We start from the raw sequence: 23,144 nt of genomic DNA, 5'->3' as shown, positions 1-23,144 counted from the left end.
TGGTATTTTCTTGCCTAAAGAACCACACTGTTTCCAGCTGTATTTTATCTCACCTGTTGAACGTGATGGAGGAGACAGTGGCCTGGCACAGTAGTTGTTATGCTAGCAGCCCCGTGTCCTCCCTGTCTTTTCTGTGTGTGTGTACATATTTTACCTCCTGTAATCAACAATCTAAGGCAGTCTATCTTCCCTGTTTTGCCCACCACCCTTTTAGGGGTTGCCTGTTACCATCCACAACAGATAATTCTTTGCCATGCCCAACTCCTACGTGGAAATAAGATGTCTAGCTGCAATCTTTGCTTTCAAGAAGAATTAGTTTCATGTATGAATTTCTTTATGCAAAAAATACATTCTTTAGCCCACAGTAGTACTGAATGTGCTCTAAGTTGATGTTGAGTCTTGCATGTGCCAGAAGTTAACAAGCTGGTTGTTGGCAGAAATTAGAATGATGGTTGATCCCCTCCATCCTAGTAGCTACTTTTCTGCTGCATTAACTTTTGTGATCTTTCACTGGTGTTGGTTAGTTGTGTAAAGTTCTTGTAGGGTTGTGTTTGTAACTGTTTGGGAGGGAAAGATCAGATAAGATTTATTTGGACTGGATTATAGAACGAAAAGAAAGCAACTTTGACACTTGACTTCTCTGTGTAGCATTCTGTTATACTCCTCAATGGTTACAGTAAATTTATTAAAATGCTTGCGTTCTTACAGAGAAGATGGATCACTTCCATGCTTTTTGATTGTCACAAAGCTTGTGTAACAAATGTGTCTCTTTTTCTCCAGGGATTTTTGGCTAATCAGAAGAGAGCTGAGAACTTGAAAGATCCTTCTGTTTTGCCTGATTTGTGTTTGAGTCATGCAAATCAGCTGATGATTATGTTAACTAATCATAGAAAACTGTTAGATATTAAACAGAAGTGTACCACTGCCAAACAGGAGCTTGCAAATAATCTACAAGTCAGACTGAAGTAAGTTACAACTTCGGAACTTTATATTGCTTGCATGTGCATCAAGACTGTTTAAAGAATGGGGTGTCTTAAGAAAATCTTCGGCAATGCTTAGTGTTTTTCTTAATGGGAGAGAAAATAAAACTTGCATGACTTCAGTTTGTATATGAAGTTATTTGTAAGTGAGATACAAAATACTCTTTTAAGAGGAACTTTTCTTAGAGTGCAAGTGGTTTTCATATTAATAAAACAGTATCCAAGAACCTACAATCCCCTCTTCTCTCATCAACCTCAGAAGCTCTCAGTATCTTATTTAAAATTTGACTAGCAATTATTTTGATGTTTTCAAAGGATTATAATAAGCATAAGTGAAACGCTCTTCAGTGGCTTGTGATCACATCAAAGCAGAAAAACATGCTGGTAGTTTGGTTTACATGTAGTTAATGAAAAATAATTATATCTAGTCACAGCCAGTAAAAATAGCAATTTTTCATGTAAGCCTCATTACTGTATGACATGGAAGGCAGTAAGTCTATATTGCTCAATGGGAAATAGTTTTTCACACTTCTACACTTAATTAAGCTTTAGATAATTTGTCATGTCAGATATACAGGAATAGTATACAGAGTTTAATAATTTTTGGAGGAAAAAACTTTGTTTATGCTAGCAGCTAATAATTGGGCAACGTTGTGACCCTGTTAGACTTGCATGCTGGATATCCATCACGTAGATTTTTTTGTTGTTTTTTTCTTGAAGAGATGGCAGTTTGTATAGATGAGGCAGGTACAAGGTGCAGGAAGATGTACAGCAGAATCAGCAGTGCACTAGCAACAAAGATCCTGTTGTGTTTGTAAAATAGATTACTGCTAGGTAAATCAAAATGTGAATTTGTCTTTGTTGCATATGCATCTGCTATTAGCCCAATGAAAAGATGACTTTTTTTTTGCACCATTTTTCACTGTAGCAGGAATTTAAGGATAGTACATAGAACCTACGTTGCTATAAATATCACTTTAATTTCCTATATGTTAAACTATTTGTCTAGTATACACTTAATTCATGAGTTATTAGAGGAAAAGACTTGCATCCCTTTGTAAGGAATAAGCTAGCGAAATGTGGAGAGTGAATGCATAGAGGATAGCTCTGAAGAGAATAAATCATAGATGTAAAAAAAAAAAAAAAAAAAAAAAAACAAACCACAAAACCCAACAACAACCCACCCCCCCAAAAAACCAAACCAAAACAAGCATGCAAAAAACACCACTATATTTTGGGTCAAACCAAAGGTTGCTCTAGCTTGTCTTCAGTAGCAGGTAGTAGCAAATTACCATAATGGGAATCTACTAATGAGGAAAGAACATAAGAATATTCTTCTCTAAGAATATTTACATATAATTAAGTTTATCTGATCTAGAAGCAGATCTTCTGTTTTTAATTGCTGATGGAAGTTTTTTTCCATGAACTAGTCCAACTTCTTTTTGAATCCACAAACTCCTATTTTTTTGCAAGTTCTGCAACTTGACTATATGCTGTGTGGAAAATATATTTCCCTTTGTGTTTTGAACTGGCCACTTGTTGGCTTTGTATAATGCCCTCTTTTTATTTCTTACTACTCATTACTGTGAGAAGGTCAACAGTGCATGTCTTGTAATTTCTCTGTTAGTATATGTTCCTAATTGCTTAATGTTGACTTGTTCGTATTTTGTTGGTTTCATTTTTACTCCACATCTGTCAATAAAACAATTTTTATTTTTTGTTACTTGTGGGACATACCTCCACCCTATGCTTTCTCTGGTGGCAAAGTTGCTGTAATCTTTCCCCACAAATACACCAGTTGATCACCTTTTCAGTAGTTGTCCTGTGATTTAGTTGTGTTGCTGGTTGTGCTTGAAATTAACATATTGTATCAATAAGATAACAGAAGATGTGGTTACAAGGTGTGAGAATTTGTATGTTACTGGCCTGTTATTTGTAGTGCATGAGTAGCTGGTGTGAACTTCCCAAACAGTGTTTTGATCTCATTTGTTTGACAGTATTCCTACCCTTAATATTTCTTAGTAATGCTTTTCAATAAGTATTTTTAAGTTTTGTAAACAAAAAGTAGTCTCTTCTTTTGTCTGGATGTACCAGCTTTTTTTAATTCTAGAGAAAGTTACATTATCGTTTCTCCTGAGGTTATGTATGCTAAGAGCATTACTTGTCAAAAACGATACCTTAACTCAAATGGTGGTGTTAGTTTTTTGAGCACTGATGTAGATATCTTACTGTGAAGTAAGCAGGGAACTGCAAGGCAGCTACTGAATTCTGAATTGCTTGGTACTTCCAGATAGCCTGTTGTTGTCCCATGTAAAATGATGTTGTTGTTCAGTTCATCCAGACGTTGCTACTCTTAGTGAAATTTAAATGCAGAAAAGATGACTAAGTTGTTATCTTCTAAAGTGTAACCTACTTTTGTAGGTGGTGTTGCTTTGTAATGCTTCATGCTGACCAAGATGGAGAGAAACTACAAGCATTGCTTCGTCTTGTAACAGAGCTCCTAGAAAGGGTCAAGGTCGTAGAGGCTCTCAGTACTGTTCCTCAAATGTACTGTCTAGCTGTTGTTGAGGTTGTGAGGAGAAAAATGTTCATAAAACACTACAGGGAGGTAAGTAAAACTTTGAGACCAAACCTTTGTGTCAGTGTATAAATTAAAAACTAACTACATATTTTCCCTTCCACAGTGGGCGGGTGCTTTAATAAAAGATGGGAAACACCTATATGAAGCTGAAAAGGCAAAAAGGGAATCTTTTGGTAAACTATTCAGTAAGTACTTTCTCTTCTGTGAAATCAGAATTGTAGTTAAGTATGACTTTTGTCTTTGTAGTTAAAATACTTTCATTATGTTGTAGTTTAAATACCTGTATAATTATTTTTTTTACTTGTATAGGAAATGCATACAGTATGCCAGTTGGTCCTATTACAAACAAAATATTTTTCTCTTAATTTTTCTATTAATCAAATTAATGAACTGTTTCATGTAGGTTATCCAAAATACTGTGAAAGTTCTAATTAGTTTAATGCTTGTAAAAGATAAGATTTCTAATTATTACATTTGAATGCAGTTTCTGTTTGAATGTGCTCTGAGCTTACTGTTCTTTTAAATAACACTTTTAAAACCATTATTGAATATTTGGGTATTGCTACGACTTCCCCTGTAGTACTTCAGAAAAAAACAAGAATGAAGAACAAAGTCCAAAGACCTTGACCAGAAGCTAAAAAAAAATTTAAAATGAAGTTGCTGGTAAAAGAAATCTGATTATTTTTTCTTTTTTCTGCAAAGTCTGCAACTTATGTTCTGAATGAACTGCTAAAATAAGCAAATTAAGAAAAAGGTTATCAAAATTTTGGAAAGGAGATTAGCAAGGTTACAATGAAAATTTGAGAAAGGTGTTGAGACTTTTGCAGAGGTGAACAGTATGCAAAAAGTGGCTTCAATGAAGTGAGAAGTTCTACTGGGATGGTGGGTTTTGCATGAAGTTCTGTGGTGACTTGCAATTTTTATGTTGTCAAGAAGTGGCATAGTTAGTAATTCTTTCAAATGTAGTTCAGCCATTAAACTGCAGTAGCTTAATTGTTTTCTCTTGATGCATTGTTTGTATGTTGCATTTCTTTCTTTTAAATAACCATTTTTTCTTTGCCCAGGGAAGTCTTTTCTAAGGAATCGTTTGTTTAGAGGACTTGACTCCTGGCCTCCATCCTTTTGTGTATGTACTCAATATATTTTGGGGTTTTATTTCACTTTTGTAAACAGTAGTTTCATAGATTAAAAACCTAAGCTTAATTCATTCAAGCTATATGCCTGTCACATTGCTCCAACACAGATGAAAAAGCTGGGAGCCTACTGTTCTTTTCTATTTCAAGTGACCTGTATTAGCATTGGTTTGTAACTTGCAGTGTGGTGAGAGAGGGAATGTCAACTCAATACTCCTTTACAGCAAGGAGTCTGTGGTATTGAACAAAAAATTTCTGTTAATGATCAGAAAAAAGAAGCCAGGTGGGATAAATTGATCATTTAATCCTCTCTTCTTATTAATAGAGCCATAAAATTAATAGGATGGTAAAAGGAAGTAAAAGATTTTCATGTTTTTCTATAATCACTGGGTGAGTGGAAAAGCATTTTTGTTTCTTTATTGGCTGATAACATGAAGGATTGAAAAAGTATAGTTGTAATCAAGCATTGTCTGTTAACTTTGATTTCATACAGCTTGATTAATTCCAGTAAGATAACTCTCCCTAATTCTAGTGTGGCCATCTCACTTTGCATTGTTTAACCTTTTCAGCTTCTCCTTTGCAGCTTTATCTTTTTAAAGAATACTTGGAAAATAAGAATGCTACTCATTTCAGTGTTTCGAATGCTAAACTGAATTAATACTTGACTGTATGTTTAGCAGCACAGTAAATAAAGCTTCAGTGCCATCTCTTATCCCTTAACTTTTTAAACACATCCTTAATGTTTATGTAGGTTGGTAATAAGGAGAAATTTGCACTTAAATGGTCATTGTAGGCCCCTTCCAACTGAAATACTCTATTCTACTGCTGCTCGAGGCACTATGGATAGAGTTAGTGACTATAAATGTAAATGATTTTTTTAGGGGGTGAGGCCAGACATGGTTCCTTTAAAAAAAAAAAAAAAAAAAGGTATGAAATCTTTTGAGAGAGATATCAGTTTAACACCAACTTTTCTGTGTTATTAATTAAACTCCTTTTGATCCTTCCTTGGCTATCTTGATACTGTTTACATTAATAACAATGTCTAAATTAATTTCTTCTTAACACAGACACGGAAACCTCGCAGATTTGACAGTGAGCTTCCAGATATCTCATTAAGTGACTTGCAGTTTTTGCAGTCTTTTTGTCCTTCAGAAGTACAGCCGCTACTCAGGTAAAGCACCTTTTTAAACTTTGTATGTTATGGAAATAGCTTCCCCCTGGTCCTACCCCCCTTCAGCTTTGCAATCCCCCCCTGCCCCAGAGTTCATTTTCTGTAAGGAATAGACAAGGATATTTTTTTAACTGATACCATTCTTAAGCAATGGTCTTCACTGACTTAATGCAGATACATATTATCTATATGCTTCATGTACTCAAGCTTGGTTAATTTGAACACATGTATTCCGCATTGAGATGTAAGGAATGTTGGACATTCCTCTGAGCTGCCTCATAGCTAAAGAACAAAAAAAATTTGTCAGTTTTAAACTGAAATAGACTCATAACTTTATGTATGTTGTGTCAGATCAGAATTAAATTAATATTTTTTTTCATTTCCTCTTTAAGTGGTATTCTGGAGGAAATAAATTTCTTTAGGCCAGCGTGAGATCTTAGAGATCTCCTGTATTCAATTACTGCTTTTTCTCTGACAGACTGATTTTACTAAAAAAGTGTGTTTTCTAAGTGGCTCTACTGTCTATGGAAATCCATCATTTTGAGCAGAAGCTCTATTTCCCTGTTTCTTATCTCCCAACAATGAGGCGCACATGCAGATGTAGACAGGAAAGCTACTGTTTTGTCTCGGAGGCAACTTGACAGGATTAGTTTCTTGTCTAGAACTTGGGGATGTCTTTCTGGAAAAGCTGACTGTTAGAGTGAGCTTTCAAACTCATATGTCTTAAACCTGTAGTAATCAGATAGAGAAATGCCAGCCAAGATAATGGGCAAGAAATAGGCAGTAGCAAGTTCTATGTAAGGTTCTTGCTAGGAGGAGACCTGTCTATCAGTATGACCACAGTCAGATGCTGCATGTATCCGTCACCCTTCTCCTAGAATTGATCTGCAGTTAGAGGTTTGCTGAGATTCCATTTTTTTTTAGCCCCAAGGCCACAATCCCACAAAGGATGATAAGGTGAATCCAAAAGGAGGATGCTCCGCTGTCATCTGTCAGGTTCACCAACAGTATCAGCCTGAAACTTGTTAATGGTGCACAGTGCAGGAGCTGAATTCACTGTGGGTTTTTTTCACCTATTTTTTTGTACTGGCATTCTTTTTGATTCAGAATTCCTGGCCATCCTTATGGTATTGCTGCTGGAATTAACAGTAAGTATAGTGAGCTTAGTCTGCTTGACAGTGGATTTGCCCTAGATCATGATACAGTTGATGTACCCTTTTAATTTCTCTTGTTATGCTCTTAGACTTGCTCCTCAGTGATTCTGCAGGAAAAAAAAGGGCAAACTATAGTGTCATATTGCTGATGTTGCCTGATTTTTGGGTTTGTGAGAATTTTACAACCTTCCTGGGAAGTTTGGACTGAGTTCAAGAAGAATTTTGCCTTACTATTGTCAGGAAACCAATCACTAACCAAACTCTTTCAGTTGGTCTTAATTGTAGTAACATAGCTTTCCACTTGATGGCCGTAGAGGTGGGATTATGTCATGTTCGTCCTGGTTTCTGTGCTCAGGATTACATTTGGTGGAAATATTGATGATAGTGGTGGACTTGCAATTTGAGTGGGCAAAGCTGTCACACACCTTGGTAGACACTGAGCTTCAGAAGAAACTTTAGAGCAGTACTGTCTTTGGTATTTTCATTTAACATCTAAAGATCAAGCAACAGGCAAGCTGAGATCCAGCACACAGTCTTTTTCTGAACCCCTGAGCTGTATAATGATGCTTCTATTTACTTAAAATGCTTCAGTCTTCTGAAATTATATGTTTGAGTAACTATAGAAATCTTAATTCTACAAAAATACACTAGATACCACTTCCCCTATATATTGAATAGAGAATGCAAAACCAATGTATTGTGTAATCTGCTTTTCTTATATTGTTAGTCTAAATGAACTACTGCTTCATGATTTCAGTGGAGCTATTCTTGAACAAATTAAAAATTCTAGATATACAGACTCTCAAGAAAAATCAAATAAATGTTGCTTTTCCAGAGGTTTAGAAAACTTGCAATTGAAAGCTTATCTTGCAACACTTGCAATGTGATCATGACACATTAATCGGTCTTTTAATTTAAATTACCTGTCATCAAAATAAAATATTAGAGAATTAATAGCTAGTTCAAAGGAAGAGCTGGATTGGAGAGAATCCAACTGAAAAGAAGAATAGAGTCATTTGCAAACATAAGTGCTTCAGTTACAGATCTAATCACTATCAGTTCTCTTCTGTTACTGTTATTGTAACTCTAGGTACTACTGGTAAATGTTTTCCTTAGGAGGAAGGACTGACATATTACTTCCCCATCATTGTGTTTATCATTTTCTACTCCTTAAAAGCTCTCAAGTTCTTAATTTAAAACACAAAAACCCGGTAGTCTTAGTGGATTTTCCATGTAAAATAGATGAAATGAAGAAAGTACAAGCCTTATACAAAAGGAAGCTTAGTCTTGTTGGAATGTGCACATAATACATAATTTAATATATTTTAATCCTATACTGTTTTTAAGGGTTCCCATACTTTGTGACTTTGAACCTCTTCACCAGCATGTACGTGCTCTACATAACCTGGTAAAGGCAGCACAGAGTTTGGATGAAATGTCACAAACCATTACAGACCTGCTGAATGAACAAAAGGTATTTTTGTTTTTCTTTACCAAGAAAAGTGAATATTCTATTCAGAAGATTAGTTGGTCTCATAACTGCGTAGTAGTTTCCTTTCTAATCACGTACTAGTAAATACTCTGAGAACTTTGAGCTCTTCAATGAGTGAAGTGAGTTAACAGGTGCTTATATTCCACAGAAATTGTAGAATTATAATTATTCTGTTAATATTTCTGTTTTCTGCCATTTTCTAAAGCTTCTGTGTGCAGAATGAGTGCATTTTGCCATTGTCGCTTTAGTTTGTATTTAATGAAGTTGTTACTTCTCTAGATTTTTCCCTTGCTTCTTAAGTCCTTTTGGCACACGCAGTTAAGGAGAATTTAGCGCCTTGGTTGGTTGTCCCCATTAGCCTGAATATTGGTCTGTCACCTACTCCTTTATTGCAGTCCTGCTTTTTGGGGAAGGGAAGAAATATGTTGCAGTCTTTTTCTTTGAGTATAAGGAACAGATGGCAAAAAGATCTCTTCCTAGTTTCACTCTGCCTGTCAAGCAGATTCTTCCCCCTAGAAACTCTGTTTCTGCCAGTCACTTTTGATGGTTTATGTGCATTCAGCCTCTAACTTTGATAATACACCAGACAGGGTCCTTTTAGCTTCTGACTGTAGCCTGTCCCAGTGAAACTCTGGGTGAATTTAGCAATGCTTAAAATTTTATGTGAAGTTGACTGCTCCAAATTTGTGTTCTTTAGCAGTTTTGCTATAGAAAAAAGGTGTCACTTTTTGTGGGACTCCATGTTATCTACAGTGTAAGTGTTTGCATGCACTTTGCTGACTAGAAGCATCTTCTATAACTGCCAAGGTTATGGGCATGTTCAATTTCGAATTACCAAATTCCAGGTGACAGGAAGTCCTTTATCTTCTATTTGTCTGAGACTTGAACAAGAGATTTACTGGAAGTCTTTCACTTATGTAAAATATGAGACCTGGGCTGCTCTTTGTTCTATAATATAGAAAAAGTGTATCATTTAGCTTGTTTCTTACCTCTTTTCTGTCTTTATGCAGATTGGTTTCTATATGAACGGCCATTAAGAGCAAGAGTGTTGGGGTCTGACCACTGTATTAGCCAACAGAATGGCAAGGAGTGGTGTAAATTTTGTGAAATCTGGGAGTTTTCTGAACATGCTTTTCCAACAGACCATGCTCTAAAATACAGAAGTCCACCCCCAACTTGTAGCATCCTGAAATTTATCTCATAAGAAACCAGGATAGTGACAGGTGTTCTAACGAGTTAATTTTTCACTAAGGCTTGCAGTGTCGGAAGACTGAAATAAAGGAGTAAGTTTTAATTTAAAAAATATATAATAACAGTAGAAAAATAAACACAAAAGGTGCCTTACTTGTTCAGGTCTTGATGGTTTGCCCTTTTTGGTTCAGACTTGCTTTCTGAGAAATTTTTATCAGTATCTGGCTCACAAAAAGATGTTTGCCAAATCAGGAGAATCTGTTCTTCCCACTTTTCTCTTTTGCTGTGCTTTGACCAGTTTCGATTCTTGGCTGACTCATATGTCAAATGCTTAGAGAGGTTTGGATAATTGTCTCTTTCCTTAAATTGCATTGCACGGTCAGAGCTGGGCCATTCATGATGTCATCTTGAAAATGCCCATCTCTGTGTGTAATTTCAGTGATTCATTTCAACTGTTTTTTTGGAATTGAAGCAAATAGATCTGTCAGATATTTTTCCTTCTCAGTAATAGTGCTCTTGTTATTACTTGATGAGAGATACTAGGTCTTTCTCTGTGTTGCTTTGTTCTGCAGATGATCTAGAAGTGTTTTTTAAATTACACTACTTTTTGCCCGTGGTTTTTTTTGCGTGGAATTACTGAAATAATTTGAAAATATTCTTTTCTTATCCTTAGTATTGGTGGGAATTTACAGTATATAATTAGAAGGACGAATAAACATTTAGTAATAGTCCTGAAGATGCCTACAGCTTCATGCACCTACACATTCTGTTGGTGAACTGTGAGATATCCTCCCAGCTTGGTGCAGAGTTGGCGATGACTGTGCAGGTGGGGAGTATTGCCCATACAGCAGAACGTTGCTCTTGTACTCTCCCAAGGAGGCACATTTGACCCCCAGCCTCCCTTTCCATACCAGAGGCAGCAGAAGCCTAGTTAAGTTGCACTGGGATAGTTTCCCTGGCTTGTTGGTAGTGCAGCAGTTCAGCTCTGTCTAGGTCAGGTGGGAGTTCATCCTACTGCATCTGCTGCAGCAGATGGTCTTTTGATAGTTGCTTTAGGCAGGAGAGAGAAGCTGTGGCTGCAGACAAGTGAGCAAAGAGCAAGTCAGGAGATCCAATACGTTACTGAGGATGTTAGTAGCATTTCTTTTTAAGTGTCCCCATAACTCTTATTGATTTAGCCTATGAATTCATAGAACATTAACGATCATATGCTTCTCTATCTGATATTAGATTTCTTTTTTTTTAGTATCACATCAGAATAGTTAAAGAACTTTGTTGTGGATTTTTGTTTAATTTGTTACTACTTTGAAATCTGTTTTCCTTTTTAAAGCTTTCTTCTTAGTCTTTGTAATTTAATGGTATCACACCAAAGATATTGCTGTGCCTTCTCATTTCTATAATATGGACAGAGTTTAAGCAGATCAGTGACAGGGTTAAAGACGTCCAGGAGAAGGTTAAGATGCCCATAGGAGTCAGGTAAGATGACTAAGGTGTCTTCTCCACAGTTTGTAGATGATTAACATATGCAATCCTTTGGTATTAAAAGTTTCTCTTGTAAGAGAAGCTGCTTTTCAAATCAGATTATGAATCTACCATTTGTTTTAGTTGAGTTTGAAATTCAAACACTGTAATCCTTCCAAGAATTGCCCCATTCCCTCACTGTTTATCGTAGTAACACAACTGGAACAAGGCATGTAATCCAGCAACACCTGAGAACTTAAAAATTAACTCTGCTTCTCTGTCTCTTTTTTTTTGTGTTTGCTCTTGACTCCTTTTCCTTTTTCATCACAGGAATTAGTGTATGACATAGGCATACATTGCTGCCTGTAGATTTTAAATAGACTAGATGGCAGGCACCAGCTTTTCAGGGAAATAGGCAACAGTAAACAAAGTCTTTCATATAGTTTCAGCTGCTCAAAATGTGAGTTTTAACTCTTCACTAGGCAGTAATCTGGTACTCTAACTAGAGACGGAGTTCACAGCAGCCACTGCAGAGGCATCCTGGAATTTGTTACAGCCCCAGGTCATGAGGAGACCAAGCTCAGTAGAGTGTTGTTCTACACACTGATGACTATTTTTTTGTTTTCTTCATTCTGCAGGGGTGCCAAAAGTAGATAACCATCTTTCCATTGCATGTGGCTTTCTGTAAGGCCTTCTAGTATTCAAAGCCTTTGAAGTGCTTTTTTAGTATGTGCTTATTGGCATCCGTGATGCTAGCTTTTATTACTGTTAAAGTTCTGGTTTATCAATCTTAAATGTTTGTCACTTAAAGTATATGCTTGGAATCCACACATGTATCAGCATATACAGTATCCTTCAGCGTTTCTTTTTCTAAGTTTTCTTAGATAAACAGCAAGCAGAAATTAAAATCAAGGGAAATGCTTAAACTTGGACTAATAGTACCTTTAAACAAAAGGAGCATTTCCCTTTAAATTTTTTTGTCTCATGTTCTGTGTTCATTTTTGATAAAGACAATATTTTGTATATAATGAATGTAACTTTTTTACAGTGGGTTTTCATCACTGGATTTCAAAATCATTGTATGATTTACTTTCATATAGATGCAGTGGCTAATGGAAGTGAGGTGTAAATGCAGCTCTGCTAAATAGATGAGTGTCAGAGCTGGAAATAGATTCTTCCTAAATCTCATTTCAGAATTCAGTTAGTCACACTGCACCTCCCTTAAGAGAATGTTTACATGGTACAGAGAAGAGTAGCGTCCCTTTTTGGGTACCAGGCATTTGTAGAAGATTGAGAAGACAAAAATTGGCTATTTATACATCAGCAGTCTCATATATGTTACTTCTGGGTTTGGGGGGGGCGTTGAGTTCTGTTACTGACCATTTATTGCCCAGCTCCACTAACTGTTGCCAGTCAAGTAGCTCCATTGAATGGATAGCAAAAGTTTCTTCAATAAAAACTAACGTACTAAAGAACACCAGACACATTTAAATGCATGGAGACAATGTGGATGGTTTGGAAAAGAGGCACAAGCAGCAGCATCAGGATTATCAGCTGCAGGCAGTGTTGGCTTTTTGGAGAAGAGCACTATTCTGAAAGATCTCCAGCACTTTGAGAATTAACATCTTATGGGAATCTTTTACTGCAAATATTCCAATGAGTCTTTAGGAATAGTTTCTTTTCAAGATGGTCACGTTCCTCTGATGAATAAGACTGAACAAGTCCTTCAAGGGTGAAGGATGGAAAAGCAAGGTAATGGTTAGGCTATGGGGTTGCAGACAATGCATCTGAGATTTGTTCAGAACAACAGTCCTTTCAAAAAACTTGTCTCTTCCAGTTTGTGTTCCTGATGATCCTGCTCATACCTCTTCATCCTACATGTCACGGATAGTCTCCTTATGTATTTTAACTGGATGTATTCCACTGTAATTTTCTTAGGAAAAATTGCTTCCCTACCCATCTTACTGCAAAATTGTTCAGGAATGCATCCTTGGTGAATACTGAGGCTGTACATTGATTTTTGGCTTCCACTGGGATGTGTTCTGCACTTGCTGAAGCTTAAGGCTTATATTTTTGTTCTAAGAATCTGCAGATGATATTACTGTTGGCATTAGGGCTTCTATATTTCCTGTTGTATTTAACAGTTAATAGTATAAGATACTACAGACTGACCATTTGTTCCTAGTTCTAATAGATTTAAAGATAGTAAAGGAAGAGGACTTTAATACACATTTCACTTATTCTGTCAAACAAAGTTTACAAGCAGTAAATTTATTTTATTTTATATTTATTTTAGTTTGTATTTATGTTACATCTATTAAATAGCAAAGATAAGAAAATCTGTAACTGCAGTGTAATCTTCTAGATACATCATACTGTAAGTTAAATTGAGTTTTAGTCACATACAAAAAGCTTGAAAATCACAGAACACAGGCTGTTTGCACAGTTTCTAAGGCCTTGCTGAGGTTGATTATTTTTTTTTAAAGCATGTCAAAATGGTGCTTTACTGAATTTCAGGTGAATAGAAATAAGTGCATGTAACGTGGCCTGCAGTTACAACTATTATAGCTATGATAAATCAAACTTCAGCTGAATTCACTTAAAGTATATATTCCATGGCAGTATAGAGAAGTATGATGTCTTTGAAATAGCAAAGATTTGGTTTTCAAATACTGTGCATGAATTCACACTTTTCAGGAAAGTATGCACTGGAACTTGATCTTGCTTTATAATTCATATAGTAATGAACAAAAACTGATGATAATGAGATTTAAACATGTTATCACAATTAACTGGAAAATTGATTTGAAGGTAAGTTTTTAGCTTTTTAAGAATCAGAAGCACTGGAATTGATCAGAGTTTACTTGGGAACAGTTTTGTGAAGGTGGAGAAGCTTCACTTAATCTTTGTATTGGCTTACCAGCTGCTGTTACTCATGGATGATTATGGGTGGTTATTCTAACCATTAGCTTTTCAGCTGAATATTGAAGGATCTGGTGCTACAGAATCAGGCTTGGTGGTATCCAAGGTCTTGAGGCAAAATGACAAAAATTGGGAGCAATGGTAGGGGGGTGGGGATAGGGCAGGAAGTCCACTCAGGCTGTGGTATCTTGCATTCTGAAAAGTCAGAATGTTGCTTTTAATTACAATGTGCCCTTCATTATACTGCACTACTACATTCTCACAAGCAGAACAATTCTCATGCATGTTTTTGATACGTTAGTAAGCAACAGTTTTGTTGTAATAAGGCTTTTTGTAAACCTTAGTTTTAGTGTCTTAATAGTGACTGGACTACACTGATTTTTAATAGCAGTATTAGCAATATAAAATAAAGATATTTTAGTGACAAAATTATTAGGAAAACCGAAATCAATAGGCTGGTAGAAAACAAAGCTTATTTCCGACTGGTTACTTCAGGTTTTCGTATCATCCAAACTTACATTTCAGCCCTTTCAAATACAATTATATGCGTTCTATGTAAGACTTCTGGATAGGTGAACATTTAATATTTATGTTTTTACAAATGGTGCTTTTTTGAAACTTAATGGAAAATCTCTCTGAATTTCTGCAAGTTTTACTTAAAATTTAGCTGTGTGTATTTTTGAGTGTTACGGATAATAAGGCTGACTTTTTAAGTTCTTGTTCTGCCCGGTGATTTTTATTCAATTTAAAATAGTAATAGTTTTGCCTATCACTTCGTTAAGTGTTTGTTTCTTATTTTGTAACTTGTAGGCCTCCAATAGTCAAGCATCGCCACAATCTGCTACCACACCAAGGATGGAAAGTACAACAGGAACTGCAATTGCTACCTCTTCAAGAACTCCTCCATCACTCAGCCTTCAGGGTCCCCTGTGTCCTTCTGTGTGTCCCCCAGCTCCATTAGAAGAATTGTCTCCGGACAGCATTGATGCTCATACATTTGATTTTGAAACTATTGCCCATCCGAACTTGGAGCAAGCTCTTAAGCAAGGATCATTAGACTTGGATTCATTAGCAGAAAGTCCAGAATCTGACTTCATGTCAGCAGTAAATGAATTTGTAATAGAAGAAAATCCAGTATCTCCTAATGTAATAAGTGATCCACAAAGTCCAGAAATGATGGTGGAATCTCTTTATTCTTCAGTTATCAATGCAATAGACAGTAGGCGTATGCAAGATACAAATTCATGTGTAAAGGACGTTTCAGTAGAAAACGCATCTCTCAATGTTTGCATGGAGAAGTGTAGGGTTATTGCCCAAGACTCTAAGGTACATTTAAGAGGTATAAAAGAAGATCTTTGCCACTTTAGAACACTTGTACAAAGAGAACAGTGTGACTTCTCTAATTCTTTAAAATGCACTTCGTTAGAAATAGTAAATACTATTGAGAAGGTAAAACTTTCACTTGAAAAAACACTAAAAGATAAACATCAAAAAGAATTACAGTCTTTGAAAAGTGAATATGAAACTAAAATTAATAAATTATTGGAGGATGGTGAAGAAAATAAAAAGAAGATTAAAAAGTTAAAAGGTGACTTATTAGGCCTTGAGGAAGTTCTTCAGAATAAGAATGATGAATTTGCAATGGTAAAAAATGAGAAGGAAGCCGTAGTTTGCCTTCAGAATGAAAAAGACCAGAAATTACTTGAATTGGAATGCCAAATGGAGACACAAAATTGTGAAATTAAGGAACTGAGGCAGTCTCGTGAGATAGTACTTGAAGACTTGAAAAAACTTCATGTTGAAAACAATGAAAAACTACAACTCCTGAGGGCAGAACTCGAGAGTTTAGAGCAAAGCCATTTAAAAGAACTGGAAAACAAACTGCAAGCCAGGCATTTACAGGAATTTGAGAAGGTGCTAGCTGAGCACAAGGACTGTTTAGATAAATTAAAAAAAGAGAACCAGCATAGACTTGAACAAATGCAGGAATCCCATGCAGTAGTTGTGCAAGAGAAACAACAACAAGTAGAAGAGTTACAACTCAAGGTTTCAGATCTTTCTGATTTAAGGTGCAAATTAGAAGTTGAACTTGCCCTGAAAGAGGCAGAAACTGATGAAATGAAGCTGCTTTTGGAAGAAAGCAGAAACCAGCAACAAGAGACCTTAAAATCTCAGATTGATAAAGAAACTGAAAGCTTAAAAAAAGAGATAGATAAATTAAACAGTAAAATACAAATTAACAGTGATGAATATCAAGTGGGCTTATCAGAACTAAGGACTCTGATGACAATTGAGAAAGATCAGTGCATTTCTGAGCTAATAGACAGATATGAAGAAGAATCAAATTTGCTTAGAACTGAACTAAATAAAGTAACACTTCTTCATCAAAAAACTTCTGAGGCAGAAAAAAGACTTTCAGAGCAAATAACGGAACTACAAAGTAAGTTAGAGTTGGAAGTGAATGCCCTAGAAAAGGAAAAAACAGAAAAACTGTCTCTCTTTGAGCAGCAGGAAAAATATGAAGCTATTATCCATAAGCTTAAAGAAGAGAAAGAACTGTTAGTATCTAACCAAGAACAAGACAGGCAGTTGCTCATTCAGAAGCTCAATTGTGAAAAAGAGGATGCAGTACAAACTGCTTGTAAAGATATTGAATTACAGAGGGAAGCTGCTGAAAAAGGGCTTTTGGAAAAAATACAACAACTTGAGATGCAAGTAAATCGGAGGTACTGTAAGACTTAAGTTACTGTGTTTTCAACGTATTTTAAAGTAATTACTATGGTATATTTATTCATGATGCACTATGCATTAAGTACAATTTCTGTATATTTATAATGGTGTTTATCTGAGTTGGTTTCTATATTCAAGTTTCAAGCTACTTCCATTTTATAGGTAGTGATATTCCTGTATCTGTAGTTAATCTCAAAGATTGTAAAATGTCTTACACAATATTATTTCCAGACAGCAATGAAGGTTTTATATTTCAGTCTTGTAATGTTACATTGCAGAAGTGTTTACACAATAGCATGTTGCTTGAAGATCCAATTTTGACGGTCTCAGCCTCTCTCTCCTTTTCCATCCTTTAGTCTGGTATTAGCGCTGTGTGAGCATGCAATGGCTAGCTTTTAGGGTGATAACTTTCTTTTATTGGCAGCTATACATGCTTGCTGGTGCTAATGGTGGCATGAAAGTGTGTGGGAATATATATATGACCGACTGAAAACTGTCCCATGCCTACCTGGACTTGCATTGACTTTAGCTGCCATGGTTATGTATTTCTTTCAGGGTCTTCAGTTTAAGCTTTATAATGAAACACACATGGGCAACATTATTTTAAAGAACATCCTAACATCATTGTTTTTCATTATTAATTTCTGCAGTGTTTTTGCATTTTAAAAAGAAAAATATATTTTCCCTTGCCAGAAATGCCTAGAATTACTCTTTCTGATTTCTCATATCTTAGAATTTTAGAATCGTTTAGGTTGGAAAAGACCTTTAAGATCATTGCGTCCAACCATCAACCATGCCCACTAAACCATGTTCTGGAGTACCTTGTCTACGTGCTTTTTTTAATACCTACAGGGATGGTGACTCCACCACTTCCCTGGGCAGCCTGTTCCAATACCTGACAACCCTTTCAGTAAAGAAACTTTTCCTGATATCCAATCTAAGCCTCTGCTGGCACAACTTGAGGACGTTTCCTCTTGTCCTGTCACTTGTGACTTGGCAGAAGAGACCGACACCCACCTCACTACAACCTCCTTTCAGGTAGTTGCAGAGAGCAATATGGTCTCCCCTCAGTCTCCTTTTCTCCAGACTAAACAGCCCCAGCTCCCTCAGCAGCTCCTCATAAGACTTGCTCTCTAGACCCCTCATCAACTTGGTTGCCCTTCTCTGGACATGCTCCAGCACCTCAATGTCTTTCCTGCAGTGAGGGGCCCAAAACTGAACACGGTACTCGAGGTGCAGCCTCACCAGTGCCAAGTACAGGGGGGACGATCACTTCCCTGCTCCTGCTGGCCACACTATTTCTGATGCAGGCCAGGATGCCGTTGGCCTTCTTGGCCACCTGGGCACACTGCTGGCTCATATTCAGCCGGCTGTCAACCAGCACCCCCAGGTCCTTTTCTGCTGGGCAGCTTTCCAGCCACTCTTCCCCAAGCCTGTAGCACTGCACGGGGTTGCTGTGACCCAAGTGCAGGACCTGGCACTTGGCCTTGTTGAACCTCGTACAATTGGCCTCGGCCCATCGATCCAGCCTGTCCAGATCCCTCTGTAGAGCCTTCCTACCCTCAAGCAGATCAACACTCCTGCCCAACTTGTCGTCTACAAACTTACTGAGGGTGCACTTGATTCCCTCGTGCAGATCATTGATAAAGTTATTAAACAGAACTAGACCCAATACTGAGCCCTGGGGAACACCACTTGTGACCGGCTGCCAAATGGATTTAACTCCATTCACCGCAACCCTCTGGGCTCATCCAGCCAGCCAGTTTTTCACCCAGTGAAGAGTACACTTGTCCAAGCCATGAGACGCCAGCTTCTCAAGGAGTATGCCTGTCAACAGAGTAGATGATGGTGTTATGGAACAGAAATAGTAGAATTTTTCTGTGTGACTACTGCTTAGAAACAATATTCTATTTTGAAATGCTGAATTTGTCATTTATGTTCTTGTAGTGTGAAGGAACACAGTAGCTAGATCTTGCTTGTACAATACCTAAATGGAGCGTTTTTTTCGAGGTATTATGATATAACAAGTATGTGAAATGGGAAAAGACCAATAAAATGGACAGAATGGGCATAAAAGCCAGACGAGTACTGCAGAATATAAATGCTAACTTAAGTCTGTATTCAACTTTCAATATCAATGTAATGTTAAAAAAAAAAAAAAAACTAAAAAAAAAAAGGAAGGAGAGGGGAAGTTATCCAGAGTGTCCAACACGTGTGTACAATTCACTTACATAGTGCAAGGGAAATCTGAATACCTGCTTCACTTGAATTACCCACTTTGGTCCCATTACCTCAGGATTTTGATACGAACATATCCATCATTAAATGATGTTGTATCAGTGTTTGTGTTTTGTATGTCAGTGTACGAAAAAAGACATCAAGATAATAATACGTTTTTTGAGTTAAGATTGGGATATAATGAAATAAAGAACTGCCCTTAATTGAACAAAATATTCTCTTAATGAAATATGGTGAAATGAGGAGGAAAAAAGATAAATTCTTATGTTCTTTTCCTTTCATATGTATTAATGCACTGTAGAAGTTTTAAAAACTTGACTCAACAGGAAAAGGATGTAGCTGTGTCATCAGACTTTAGAAAATCCACCATCTACACTTACATTTGAACAACTTTTGAGCACAGATGTGTGTGTTCTTATACAAACTGGATAAAACAGATATAGTAATGTATTTCAAAGAAGTATTATCTGTTTCAGTCTAAAGAAGTGTTAGTAGTTTGTTATGAGTTCTGTCAAGTAATTTAATTTTCAGTGTGACATGAAAATATATATTGCTTCCTAAGGCTCCTCTTTATGCCTTTAATCTGCTGTTAGTTTTTTTTCTCTAGGAATAAAGACATGATGTGTTGTGACTCCAGAGGGCGCATATGTTAAGTGAATCTGTCTTAATATTTCAAAGTCACTGTCTAGCTGTTTGGTTTTTGAGTTCCTAAAACCCCAAGCTATGTCAATAATTTGAGTCGACTTGTTATCCTCACTCAGTCATTGTTTAGCAGTTAACTTGTAATGGGAGACACCAACTTTATTTGGCATGTGCCTATATGCTTGTCAGATAAACGTCCTTTTCTGCAAGAGCAATGTTACATTAGCCATCCAGAAGGCATGGACAGGGAGATGAGTTGTTAAATTTGACCCAAGTGTTGCACTGGTATCAGGAGTTTAGTTTTTGAACTTGCATGAAAACTAAAAAAAAAAAAAAAAAAAAAAAAAAAGTGACAAAGAAATGTTTGTGACCCATGCATTACCAACATATGAAAATGAATGTGTTTTGGTTATAATGTGCCTGAAATTAAAATCGTCATGATTTGGAAAGATAATAAAACTGCAAGGCAGTTGTAACTCTCCTATTTAATCTTTCTATGTATGTAGCATGTACTAGCCAAGATTAACTGAAAAATACGATTTCTGTAATGACTTCCGTTGTTAAGCAGTTTGCTGGTTAGTAAAAAGATTGATAACATTTTAAAGAATATTAAAAATAGAATAGGAATCCTCACTGCTTTGAAAACTGAATTACAGCTTTGATGTCTTCCAGCTGTGGTATTGTCCAGCCACTTCTATCAGACTACCATCAGTAGTGAAGCGTCTCTGTAGAGCACGTGCTCTCTCTTTCGTAGCTAGGCTTAATTTAGAAATAAATTGAAATTAAATCCATCAGGAAAATGCTTTCTCAGTAGCACAAAAAAGATTTGCCTGAGTGTCTCATGACTTGCTTTGTTGTCTCCTTATTTTACTTCTGATTTCTGGAAAGTCAAAGGTTGTTTTGCCACTCTGAGAACTTCAGTAGGCTTTCAGAGCTTTATTTACCGCTTCTTAAGGGCTTTTTGAGTGCTTAGCTACTGTATAACAGTTTGTATCTTCAGTATATGCCCATGTGATAGAACAGTGATAGTGTTGCTAAATGCATCATTTGTCATCTTAGAGCAGAGTAGTACAGTGTTTACTTGCAAAGGAACCCCAATCTCTGAAGAAATGTGCTTTTGGTGTCTGGAAAACACTAAAAAAAGTTAGGCATTGTCACTATTGCCATAGTTGTCGAGACCCTTGTAGATTAAATGTGTAAACCCAATACACTGATGCAGTGATGAGACTAAAAAACTGTTAATGTGCTAGCATCCTTTGCAGAATAACAATATCCTTTATTCGGCTGTCATTTGCAGTCAGTAGTCCAGGCAGCCTATCTGAGAGGCAGATGATACCTGCGTTGGTTTAGTGCAGCTAAGAGCTTTGGGTTTCGGCTGATCTATTAACTTGGCATTTAGATAAAGTGGAATAATATGAGTGAATTTTTTTGCTTGTTGAAGTAAGGTGCAGGCATACCTCTTCTTTACACTTCTCAGACAAACTTATACTGTGGTTTCTTAGCCTGATAGGGAGAATTGATGGCAGAAACAGAGGTAGGTGAGTATGTGCTGGATCGTGTGGTTAAGCAAAGACTCTAGAAATGGCTGGAACTGGTTGCTTCATGGGTGCCCATGCAGCAATCAGTATTTAGGTTCCCTGCCTCCTCTGCAATTCAGTTTTCTTTCATATTCTCCGTGCTGCATCTTTCTGGTGTCTCTGAGGTTCTGTAGTCCCTAGTCTTAACAGAGCAGCTTTGCATTATGAGGCAAGAAGAATTTTTGGAGCATTTTTAGTGTTAGGAGTTGCGCTTGTGAATGTTAGTATATTTTACATGATGTTTTGCTTTCAGCACAGCTTACCTAACATCAGGAGACCATACCTCCAGGCTGCTCTGACTGGAGAAAACCACTGACATATGTATGTAGATGGAGAGTTAGGTCTGGGGGGATTTTCTTTATATTAAAGATTGTTATGGTGTAGATAAATAATAGAAATTTAAAATAATACAGTTTTTCACAAATATTGCCCAACAAAGGGCTTTCTCTGTCCCGATGTTTTTCAGTGGTGGTTCTTGATAATTCAAGCCAAAACACAGAAGAGCGTAGTTAATGCTTTTGGTTCAGTGATGAAGAATATTTGGCCTGTGTAACATTTCCTGTTTCAAGAGCTGTTTAAGGTTGTTATCCTTCCTGCCTCAATGACTGTTGATGCTTTCCTTTCTTATGATCTTTACTGCTATCCCCCAGATTCTGCAACCCAGAGTTTTAAGTTTCACATCTGAATTCCTTAGCATCAGATTTATTGCTGAATTGCTTTAATTACTTGACAGCTCTGGAGGCTTTGCATTTTGACATACTAAGAATGTTCAGGGAGTTGACTGTCATTGTTCCTCTTTTTACTGCTTTCCACAACTCCTGTTTTGTTAGAAAAGTGAAAACAAAAACTTCCCCCCTCAAAAAAAACTTCAAAATTAAAGCCAGTGTAGTACACTAAAAAACAGAATGCCCAGGAGTAAGAATCTGATAAGAGCTCAGGATTAAAAAGTAGAATTGAAGATTAGTAATGACTTAATTAGAATACAGTATTTATTTCATATTTCAGAAAAAATGTCTCAAAAAAGTTCTGACTTCTTGTGTGTTTGCTTATTTCATGTATTCTGGGACTCTATATGCTGCAAGTTTAAAGCCTAAACATTTTCTTTTAAGTCCTCCCACTGAATCATCTGCTGAGTCAAGCTTGGTTGCTGAACTTCAAGAGAAGCTTCATGAAGAAAAAATGAAGTTCTTAGAGCAACTTGAAGAACAAGAGAAAAGAAAGAATGAAGAAATGCAGAACATCAGAACATCGCTCACTGCAGAACAGCAGGTAAAGCTGATTCTTTTTTATTACTTTTGCTCCCATGAAAATTATGTGTTCTTTTGCTGTTTCGAAGTTATGGAGTTGGGGGTTTTTTTTGCTGTGTAACACATGCACATTCTAAATTTGCGCTATTTTCTGGAGCCAGCATATGATGTGTTAATGGACTCCAACAGTTAAGCATTAAAAAAAAAAAAAAAACAAAACAAAAAAACCCAAACAAAAACCAACTAAACAAACAAATGAAAAAAAACCCAACCAATCAAAAAAAATGCCTCCTTAAATATCTGTGAACTGGACAATCCAGTTTCAATTTTTGTAATTCTGTGACTTGTTTTGCTTAAGTTAAGCTAGTGCTGTAAATTTTTATCCATTAATCTCTTGAACTCCGGAAAGATACTGGTTAAGTATAGTTTAAGTTAACAACACAAAATTTGTGGACAACACAAAATTAATTATTTGAAATACTACTTAACTTGGAATGCTACTTAATGGCTTTTAAACTTTATTAGCCTGGGCAGGTACCATTTGAAAAGCAAATGTTATATTTTTTGGTGGTTCAAAGCAAATGTTATATTTTACTTAATAAACTTAGAAACACTGTGTACTGCA

General features: G+C 36.5%; 1 protein-coding gene across 4 annotated transcripts in view; it reads left to right on the top strand.

Annotated features, from left to right (window-relative positions):
* Positions 1 to 23,144, top strand: part of RB1CC1 (RB1 inducible coiled-coil 1) — an 82,190-nt gene that overhangs the window by 42,587 nt on the left and 16,459 nt on the right. For all 4 annotated transcript variants that reach the window (XM_069779330.1, XM_069779331.1, XM_069779328.1 and 1 more), the window contains 8 exons: positions 781 to 965; positions 3,402 to 3,588; positions 3,665 to 3,746; positions 4,626 to 4,687; positions 5,762 to 5,865; positions 8,367 to 8,493; positions 14,896 to 16,811; positions 22,382 to 22,541. In XM_069779330.1, the coding sequence (XP_069635431.1) occupies positions 781 to 965; positions 3,402 to 3,588; positions 3,665 to 3,746; positions 4,626 to 4,687; positions 5,762 to 5,865; positions 8,367 to 8,493; positions 14,896 to 16,811; positions 22,382 to 22,541 (2,823 nt within the window). The remainder of the gene's footprint in view (positions 1 to 780; positions 966 to 3,401; positions 3,589 to 3,664; positions 3,747 to 4,625; positions 4,688 to 5,761; positions 5,866 to 8,366; positions 8,494 to 14,895; positions 16,812 to 22,381; positions 22,542 to 23,144) is intronic.

Source organism: Haliaeetus albicilla, chromosome 3 (assembly GCF_947461875.1).
Source record: "Haliaeetus albicilla chromosome 3, bHalAlb1.1, whole genome shotgun sequence".
In the NCBI taxonomy this organism is placed as follows: Eukaryota; Metazoa; Chordata; class Aves; order Accipitriformes; family Accipitridae; genus Haliaeetus; species Haliaeetus albicilla.
The sequence above is the reverse complement of the archived record's forward strand: the minus strand, read 5'-3'. Positions and strand labels throughout refer to the sequence as shown.